The 10,655-nt window shown below is 41.3% G+C and overlaps 1 protein-coding gene across 2 annotated transcripts in view; it reads right to left on the bottom strand.

The window, feature by feature from the left end:
* The window catches only part of dnmt3ab (DNA (cytosine-5-)-methyltransferase 3 alpha b), a gene marked incomplete at both ends in the record, with an annotated part of 45,635 nt that overhangs the window by 6,250 nt on the left and 28,730 nt on the right, over positions 1–10,655 (bottom strand). For both annotated transcript variants that reach the window (XM_014032704.1, XM_014032705.1), the window contains 10 exon segments: positions 686–770; positions 854–1,037; positions 1,147–1,259; positions 1,362–1,441; positions 1,730–1,774; positions 4,598–4,738; positions 4,868–5,024; positions 7,122–7,229; positions 7,446–7,604; positions 9,861–10,202. In XM_014032704.1, coding sequence (XP_013888158.1) covers positions 686–770; positions 854–1,037; positions 1,147–1,259; positions 1,362–1,441; positions 1,730–1,774; positions 4,598–4,738; positions 4,868–5,024; positions 7,122–7,229; positions 7,446–7,604; positions 9,861–10,202 — 1,414 coding nt within the window.

Genomic DNA, 10,655 nt, shown 5'->3' with positions numbered 1-10,655 from the left:
TAACTGGGGTAGGCCGTGGACGTCACAAGACGTGTGGGAACTTTTTAAGAAAATGAAAGAGAAACCTGTGTAATATCTGCAGAGCAGAACTTACCTTCCACAGCAATTATTTTTAGTTAGCATATAGCTAAAATCTAACCATGGTTATATAATAGCAGCTGCATTCTGGCACGATATGTTTTATATTCAATTAATGTTTGATCCGATTATTAGACTAATCGAAAAAATAATCGGTGATTAATCGATTATAAAAATAATCGTTTGTGGCAGCCCTATTAGTGACTAAAGAAAATGACACCATAAGTCAGATGTTGTATCTGATACATAAAAAAGGGGGAAAGCACACTTCCTGTTAAGACAGCRTCAGAATTGTGAAACAGTGTGAAGTGAAATAACCAGAATGCGACTTTGTCGTGTCTGTAAAGTAAGTGTAAAGCAGGATGCAATGATGTTATCCAAGCAAAACGCCGACCAATTGTAGTCACAGTTTGCCACTGATTTTCAGTGCTGAATGACTGTTGAAATTGAGAAACCCAAATCAATATTTATCAATATCGACCGATATAAAACGCTTCTATCGTCATACATTTTTCAGATATATTTTTCCAGCCTTAGTTTGATTGCAACAAACTTGTCGAAAAACAGGAAATCACTGGTGTGAATTCACACATAAAGAAGGTTCAACCTGTTGCTATGCCATCAAAGAGCGACAGGACACGAATGGGCGTCCTCTTCTCCACCATGACGGGGGGGTAAAGCTTTGGTGGATCCTGAAAAAGGGGGGAGGAGACTCGAGAGTTCAAAATAAAATTACAAGTAAGGCAGTTATTTGTAAGTACATTAAATTACTCACAAAATCTTGGTCATGGTTATTTGCAAAGAAGTGCTGCAGGCGGATGGGCCAGTCTGAGCGACGCTCCAGCAGACCGAACACACCCTTTGGACAGCACATGTAGCAGTTCCACGGGTCCTCTTTGATGGCAGCGAGGGCAGCTCCTGGACCAACAAGGAGGTCCACACACTCTACACAGAAGCACCTGAACACACCGTGAGGAAGTATGTATTAATACAAGTACTGCATTAATGACGTAGTCACAGTGTCGAGTACAATCATTAATTTAACAAACCTACAGGCAGAAAACTCACCGACAACAGTTGTTATTCCCACACATGAGCACCTCGCGCCCCCCGCAACAAATAGTGCAGTATGACTGATAACCATCATCATCGTACTGATATGCACATTCTAGGAAGCAATTCTGCAACACACAGAAACAAATAACACGATCAGTTTATTTTATTAGCTCTTATTTCTCATTTACATCGGAAAATTTGTACAGTTTATTTTATTTCTTGCTGACCTTGCAGCTCTGACACATTCCTCCAGCGAACAGCGGGTGCTCCAGGCTAACATTCAGGCTTCCACAGGAGATGCAGATGTCTGCAGGAAGATGAGTGAGTTAGTATTTTAGCAGTCATGGTTCAGAGAAGGGTATGAAGGCCTCAAACTTGCGTGTCTGTGAAAATCTTTACACAATAACGCACATCTTTATGAAGAAGAATCAGCTTTGTTGGTATGAATACACACAACAGAAGCAGTAATGTGACAAACCATACGATTGAATTTTCTTGATTTTCTCATTTTTATTATACTTTAACACRAATAGGTCAAGGTGAGTGAATGAATCCTGAGTGAGTCTGAGAAAATCTTAGACAAAGCAACACTTACCCTCGATACTGCGGGACTTTTGTCTCACTTCATAAACAAGCCGCTCTGAAGGAAAAGAATTAACGTTAATTTATTAACACGTTAATTAATGTGCAGCCAAAAACTACTTCTAAAAAAATCTACTAATTTGTGTTTTTAAGACAATTCCTTAGTTATCACCTGCTAAAGTTGATGATGTTTTAGCCTTTGTGTGTGTTCTTTTGCCTGTTAGTAAAATATCTCATAAGCCAATGGACAGATTTCAATGAAACTTTCAGAAGCTAATTATTAAATGTTCATCTGAAAATGCATACATGTCAAGTTGTACGGATTGTCCGTAAGTTACAATGATTTTCAACCATTTTCCACATCTTGAAACTGTATTTTATATGTATAGAGAAAATCTCACAGATTTTCTTCAAAAACTCAGATTTTCAATTAATTTTACACCTCAGAGTTGGCCTGTAAGGAAAAACTGAGTTCACCCCCTCCTCCTCTCACTAGACTGTAGATTACCCACTTTGTGGTAGAAGTTGTTATTCCCCCACAAACACCAAGACCATTGTATCAGGAGAGAGTACTATGGATTTTTTGGTAAAAAGTAAATGGAAAATGGCTTGATCTTATATAGCACTTCATCAAGACCCTCCGGACTCCAAAGCGTTTTACACTTCAAACATTGACCCACTCACACACTGATGGTGGTTAGCTACATTGTAGCCACAGCTGCCCTGGGGGACACTGACAGAGGCGGGGCTGCCATGCACTGGCACCACCGGACCCTTTGACCAACATCAATAGGCAAGGMGGGTGAAATGCCTTGCCCAAGGACATGACTGAGACGGCTGGACGGGGGATCAAACGTTGCAGGACGACTCCCCTAACCACTCTGCCACAGAGGCCACTTTTGTGAAATTTGAGGACCTCTTAAAGTCCGTATACAGGTACAGTAAATGTCTGAACGGGTTGACATGAGTGTGAAGTTATGTTTGCCCATAAATTATTCAGATTTTCCATCATTTTGCATGTACAGCAGGTAAAATAAGTATTGAACACGTCACCATTTTTCTCAGTAAATATATTACTAGAGGTGCTAATGACATGAAATTTTCACCAGATGTTGGTAACAACCCAAGTGATCCATACATACAAAGAAATCAAACCATAAATGTCCAGAAATGAAGTTATTTGTAATAATGTGGAATGGCACAGGGAAAAAGTATTGAACACATGAAGAAAGGGAGGTGTAAAAAGGCATGGAAAGCCAAGACACCAGCTGAACTCTCCCAGTAATTTCAGTAAGTGTGTTTAATACTTTTTCCCTGTGCCATTCCACATTATTACAAATAACTTCATTTCTGGACATTTATGGTTTGATTCCTTTGTATGTATGGATCACTTGGGTTGTTACCAACATCTGGTGAAAATTTCATGTCATTAGCACCTCTAGTAATATATTTACTGAGAAAAATGGTGACGTGTTCAATACTTATTTTACCCGCTGTAAACAGATATAAAATACCACAGATTTGTTTTCTAGTTCACTCCGTCCTCCTCCCACTAGACTGTACCTGCGCCCCCCCGACACACACACACACACACAACATCATCTCTTCCCTGCTGCAAACACCCCCCCCCCCCCCCCGTTGTATCACTTGAGAGTCTTGAGAGACTACCAATTATTTTTTAATCTATGGATTTTTCAAGGTCAGTATACAGGTAAGAGAAAATCTTAGAGGGCCCAACRTAATTGATCCGAAGCAGAAGAGTCGACTCCTGGTCATGTGGTGGTAAGATGTTCATTTTCTCACACACCTCTCATAGTTCACGAGGCAMACAGCACAGAGACCCTGGAAAACCCTTCCCACTGCTGTACACGTCACAGCACAGGTTTCTTCCCACTTGCAGATTCCATTCTGATTTCTTCCATTTGGCCACAAATCTAGCAAGGATAGAGCACCAAACTTTTCAATGGACGCACTCCTCCTCTGCACAATATCTGCGTCATCTCCACCYATGAGTTTTTGGCCATTTCACTCTCTTTATAAGTGTCTAAAAGAGTCCTATGGATGAACATACTTTCTGACTCCCTCGGACAAACGCTCCTCAAAACTATCCAYGTTGTTYGGACGCACAACAGTCAGCTACTGGAAGCAGAGTAGTCGAAGCAAAAAGACACCATTGCTGTCTGAGYGCTTTTCTGATGAACAAACACACCCATGAACTTCTCATCGATCACGCATTCACAAGTAAGAAATAGTTCAGTCTGAGCCTTGTGTCAAGAAGATGTGGTGAAGCTGCTCTGCAAACAAAATGACACATTTTTTTTGTAACATAACTGATGTAACTGCAACAATGAGAGACAATTTTGCAGCTTCGGATGGGGTATGTAGGAGCCTTAAGCCAATGAAGTTCAAGAGCTTATCAGCTAATAGGCTTTTTTCAACACGAAAAGGCTGTAATTCAGTCAATTTTGTAGATATTGAGCTAAAACTGATAGCAGGTAGACTGGTAGTAGTATAGTGTCATCACACTTGCTCTGAGCATGAAATCTATGCATACYGTTATTTTCACAGTTTTATAAAAACAGCGACAACTTCATAGTTTGTCTACATAAAATGATCTTAGTCTAAAACTCAAAAAAAAGGAAATGTAGCTGTGTGTCAGCTCTAATGCTACGTTCACACCGAACGCGTTTTGAGCTGCCAAAAGGTGCAAAACGCCTCAAGTTGGACGCACTATGTTCAGACCGYCCAAAACGCGCGCCGCCCAAAACGTACGTGACGCGACGCACGCCCCCTAGAGGCGCCTCCATCATAGACTCTATCGGCCGCTCCTGCCGCTCAAAACGCGTTCGGTGTGAACGTAGCATTAGACAGATCTTCTTACCTCGTGTTCGTTCATCAACTATCTCCTTGACCTTGGGTTTTTCCACGGTGCTCTTGCGAGGCTTTTTGGCTGGAGGAGGTGTGTAGGCTGCAGCTTCTGGTTCCACCCACATCTCAGGGTAAACCTCTGAGTTACGTTCCTCTGGGGCGCACATGTGATTAAAATTACAGAAAGGATTTTGAATTATTTATTAGAAATATGATCAATTTACACACAGTAATTTCAAACTCTACCAGCTCCTATTCAGTGAAAAGTCTAACTTCTACATACCCTCTGGTGGCTCTAAGCCTCTGGGCCCAGTGGGCTGAAACCCAGTCATAGCCCACTCAATCATTTGCTTGTTTAACATTTCCACAGATTTTGATGTTTCTGTCTCATCACTGTCTGGACACGCCATGAAGGTTTTTCCTGCTCGGCTGCTAGCCATCTGCAAACATAGAAAAATTCAACACATCTTTATTTTAAGGTTAACCCTTACAGTAAATTGCATGCCAGTTTGCTTTGATCAACTTAAAATATGCTGTTGCAATATTTGATGAAAATACTGAGAAACATTTTTCCCCATGTTTGTGTTTGCTTGTTTATTAGCAAATTAGCTCATGAAATACTCATCAAATTTTAATCATTGGTTGGACTTCGACAACGAATTCACTTTCATAGTCAATCATGGTGGCTGCCACAGCTAAGTAATATTAGCAAAACACAAACATTTTAAAAATACAATCAAGTCTACAGTTTCTTATGAACAAATATAACAATTTTTTCACAATATATTTTGATAACAGACAAACAAGGTTGATTCAAACATTTTTTTACCGAAACTTTAAGTAAAGATCTAGTCCAATGAGTAGTGCTTGGAGTCTGTGTTGTTGACTCTTGGCTACTAGCACAGCCTTTAGTAGCAAAAGGCTGTGTTAGTACAAACACTGCAGTAGCGATTGCGATGCTTTTAGTAGCCTCCCTTCAGATAATCAGCTTGCTGGCAGCACAGCCGTGGAAACTTGTCCATTGGGATCTCCTCAACAAATTCACTTACTCTCCCCGTACGTCTGTCCTTCCGTTCACCTTATGAGATTATCTAAATAATGAAGGCCTGTGATTATTCCAGCAAAACTGCTAACAGTTGGTCACTACTGAATGAGGGACATCAGTGACAGTTAGTGTTAAGTTACAGTATATCTTGTAATTATTAGGAATGCTGGTGCAAGTTTTTTAATGCAAACTGTTGAGTAAAAGTAACACAAGCATACTATAATATCCATCCATCCATCCATCCATCCATCCATTTTCTTCCGCCTATCCGGGGTCGGGTCGCGGGGGCAGCAGCTTCAGAAGGRAGGCCCAGACCTCCCTCTCCCCAGCCACTTCTTCCAGCTCCTCTGGGGGAACTCCAAGGCGTTCCCAGGCCAGCCGAGAGACATAGTCCCTCCAGCGTGTCCTGGGTCTTCCTCGGGGGCCTCCTCCCGGTGGGACGTGCCCGGAATACCTCACCAGGGAGGCGTCCAGGAGGCATCCTTACCAGATGCCCGAGCCACCTCAACTGGCTCCTCTCGACGTGGAGGAGCAGCGGCTCTACTCTGAGTCCCTCCCGGATGACCGAGCTTCTCACCCTATCTCTAAGGGAGAGCCCAGCCACCCTGCGGAGGAAACCCATTTCGGCCGCTTGTATCCGGGACCTCGTTCTTTCGGTCATGACCCAAAGCTCATGACCACAGATGAGGGTAGGAACGTAGATCGACCGGTAAATCGAGAGCTTCGCTTTCTGACTCAGCTCTCTCTTCACCATGACGGACCGGTACAGCATCCGCTTTACAGCAGACGCTGCGCCAATCCACCAGTCGATCTCCCGCTCCCTTCTTCCCCCATTCGTGAACAAGATCCCCAGATACTTAAACTCCTCCACTTGAGACAGGGCGACCTCCCTGACCCGGAGAAGGCACTCTACCCTTTTCCGGCTCAAGATCATGGCCTCGGATTTGGAGGCACTGAGCCTCATCCCGGCCGCTTCGCACTCGGCCACGAACCGCTCCAGCGAGAGCTGCAGATCTCGTTCCGATGAAGCCAACAGGACCACATCATCCACAAAAAGCAGAGATGCGATCCTAAGGCCACCAAAACGGATCCCCTCAACACCTCGGCTGCGCCTAGAAATTCTGTCCATGAAAGTAATGAACAGAATCGGTGACAAAGGGCAGCCTTGGCGGAGTCCGCCTCTCACCGGAAATGAGCCCAACTTACTGCCGGCAATGCGGACCAGACTCTGACACCGGTCGTACAAGGACCTGACAGCCCTTATTAAATGGCCCGGTACCCCATACGCCCGGAGAACCCCCCACAAGGGCCCCCTTGGGACACGGTCGAACGCCTTCTCCAAGTCCACAAAACACATGTAGACCGGTTGGGCGAACTCCCATGCACYCTCCAGGACCCCGCTGAGGGTGTAGAGATACATACATACACACATACTATAATAAAATAGCACAAATATGTGCTTCGAGTTAACCAAGCTATGAAAAACACTCACCTGTAACACTTCATAGATTGCTTTTTTGTACATGGGCTGTTTGTTGTAAGTTGGTTGGTGAAAGGCATTATTAAATGAACTTAAAGGCAATAGCTTCTCTACACAGACCTGTGAAAACACAAAAACATGTGATTTTTTTAATTCACGTTTTAACACAGTATATGCTTTTCAACAAAATGTGTTTAAACATAAAAATGTCAAAAACAACAGTTCAGCAAACATAAAAGGAAAACCTGAACGAAAACTTGTGAGAATTGAATTGGCTGAAAAATCAATCAAGAAAAGACCGTGACAGAAATGTCGTTGTTGGCTCTGAACACTCACCACTGAGAACTTTCCATCTCCAAACCACATGACCCATCTGGTTCCCTCAGCTGCTCTGCTTCGGCCTGTCATCCACCAGGAGACAATGCGGCCTGGCCACCAGGAAAATCCTCGCAGCTTCCCCCAAACCAGCTCACCAATGCCAAAACCACGATCATCCTGCAGCGAAACAAACAAAACAAAACAAGCCAACACAAGTCACAAACCATTCATGTTCAGTAATTGGCAGAGTAGGATTTTTTTCTAAATCTGAATAGTTACATCAAGTAAAAAATTACAAAAAAAAAAAACCTATTTCAAAAATTAAAGKTCTAGCATTCTATGAAAGAATGCGTATTGTCTCCTGGCCTTTATGTCAGAGTTCTAGACTAAGGAATTTGTTAAAAGAAGAATTTCTCAACTAAATTATTAAAGTTAAAACAAGCAAAAGAGAAGCTAAAATCAGCTAAACTGTAACGCAAAACTAAATATAAATTAGCACGTTTGAATAAAGTTAAAGTTACCAAAACACTTGTGAAAAGCTAAAAACAATAAAACTTCTTAAAGCTCAAATTAGCAAAATAGCAACTAAAAGCTTAAACTGACATAACAGTAGCTAAAAGCTAAATGTTAATTAAAACCTAAAATTAGCAAAACATTTGTTAGGTTGTGCAAATGAGTGTGCAGCTGCTGAGCAGTGACTGGTGTTCTGCTGAGTGCTGATTGGCTGTCACATTATGGCTTCATGTATTAAAAACAGCCTCTGGCACCTCCTCTGTTCTCTGTTTTAAATGTGCAGTTTCTGTCAGCACCAGATCACRGAGAGCTGCAGCTCTGGAAGATGCTGACAGATTTAAGATTTTGATCTGACATACAGACAAACAAACTAACACTAACAAAAACACAACTTCCACGGCTGAGGTAATTCACGTTTTATTCAACAATATAATCTAACTTGCAGATCTTGTCATATGTCCTATGTTTCATCTCTGGTTTAAAAAAATTAAAAGTTAAAGAATAACAACAACAAAGTTTACATAAACTTCAACAGCAGTCACTCACTGCTGGGGTTCAGTGAGTGGGAGGGGGAGTGAGTTGATGGAAACATTTTTGTGGTTTTAAAACCTGTAACTTTTTCACATTGTAGCATATATTGAACCTAAACCTAAATTTGAACCAATCAGAAGCAGTGAAGAATAGGCCATGACTTCCTGTTTTCAACCAAGTCCTGTTGATAAAGTATTTGACATTAAATGGCTCGAATTATCAGGGTTGTAATGTAACTAAGTACAAATACTTTGTTACTGTACTTAAGTAGAATTTTTGGGTATCCATACTTTACTTGAGTAATTATTTTTCAGCATACTTTTTACTTTTACTTATTACATTTTTACACAATTATCTGTACTTTCTACTCACTAGATTTTTTTTAAAAGGTAAGAAGTGGAACGTCGTTACTCCTATTTTATTCTGAGTTGTTTTTACTTAAAACAAATAATATCCTGATAAATTGTGTCTCCTGGATAGAGTGAATTTAATTGTGGTTGGATGAGAAGTATAAATACCTATATACCATTCTGACACCCTATTGGCTTGTACACAACCCTTCACAGCTGCAAGCCGTTAGAAAAAATATTTTTTGGAGAAGTCACCTCCCAATAAATGTCATTTTGGAAAATCTAACAGCTCACTTTTACTCAGTACTTTTACTTTTAATACTTAAGTAGATTTTGTGTTAGACATTTACTTTTGATACTTAAGTACAAAAAAATCAGATACTTTAAGACTTTTACTCAAGTAATATTTTTAGAGAAGACTTTAACTTTTACCAAAGTATTTTTATGATAAGATACTTGTACTTTTACTCAAGTATCACTTTGAGGTACTTTATACAACAGTGCTAATTATAGTGTAGTTAGTAACACTGTGGATCAGTAACAAGTATTGGTACAGTGGATGAAATTCCAGGAGTACTGGCCCACTTTGAGCACTGACCTGGACTTGTACTACAGAACCACGCTGTTATAATTTATGCAAAAAATATATTTTTGACTGTCTTGCCTAAACAGACAAAGCCTTTCATCAAACCCATGCAGAGWATATTAATGTTCCATAATGATCCATACCCTCGATAAGGCTTGCTTTTGATCTCTTTTTTTTTTCATAAAGTTGAAACATGTTTTAAGAAACTAGTTTGTAAAATGCTGAGATTTCCCCTAAAATACATTCATACAGCACTCAGACAAACAGGGATAGAATGTTATTATTCCTTACCTTCTGWCACTACTAACACCTGATGAGTCAATCTAAATGAGGCTAATCTGGATGTTAAAAATGAATAATCACTTTAAACTGAACTCCTTGTTCATCCAATGAAGACCTCTGAAGACCAACAACAATATAAACGGGTGTGAAYCCTGGTCAGAATGATCGTACCTCGTACTCAGGCTCAGTGTCTGCAGTCTTGGGGGAAGTTTTGTCCTCTCCGACGGTGACAGGCTCCGGGGTGGTTGCCACATTTGGGGAGGCTGGGTCAGTGGGCTGCTGCTGCTGCTGAGGAGGCTGCATATGTTGTTGCTGCTGTGGCAGAGACGTTTGGGATTGCTGTTGATACTGAGGCTGTGACAGAGACTGACTGTGCTGAGGCTGAGGCTGCTGTTGTTGCTTTGAAGGCTGTGGGTGTTTGATTATGGAGAAATCCTCCTTCTGAGAGTCGGTTTCATTCTCGCCGTCCTTCATCGTGTTCATCGTTGACATTAGCTTGGCCTTTTTCTCTGCCTGGAAAAAACAAGCGATAGTAAAGGTGACTACAAAACATTTTTTTGGTGATACATGCATTCACTGTGTTTACTGTAAAGCCAGTAGCTCTCTGGGCTGCAACTGGTGGAGACTCTGCATTTGTGAGGAAGTCTCTAAAACAGAGGTGCCTTAAGTGGGGCCTGAGGGCCAAAATTGGCCCACCAAGCCATTTGATTAGTCCCACCAGGAGTTTCCATGGTTTTAATCACCTGTCATCCAACAGAAACACTGTATTTCCACTTAGAGACTTTCCATACATTGGCCCACTGACTATGTCTAGAGCTGTAATGCAAATAGTCTTMACAGATGGTGCTGACTTTATCTTTAAATTATATTAAGATTAAATTTGAAATAAAAGTAACAACAAGATCAATTTTGATTAGATTTAAGCACACATGTAGTCCCACCAGGAGTTTCCATGGTTTTAATCAC

This window comes from Austrofundulus limnaeus, unplaced genomic scaffold, assembly GCF_001266775.1.
Source record: "Austrofundulus limnaeus strain Quisiro unplaced genomic scaffold, Austrofundulus_limnaeus-1.0 Scaffold1517, whole genome shotgun sequence".
Taxonomy (NCBI): Eukaryota; Metazoa; Chordata; class Actinopteri; order Cyprinodontiformes; family Rivulidae; genus Austrofundulus; species Austrofundulus limnaeus.
This window is presented reverse-complemented; position numbering and strand designations above follow the sequence as displayed.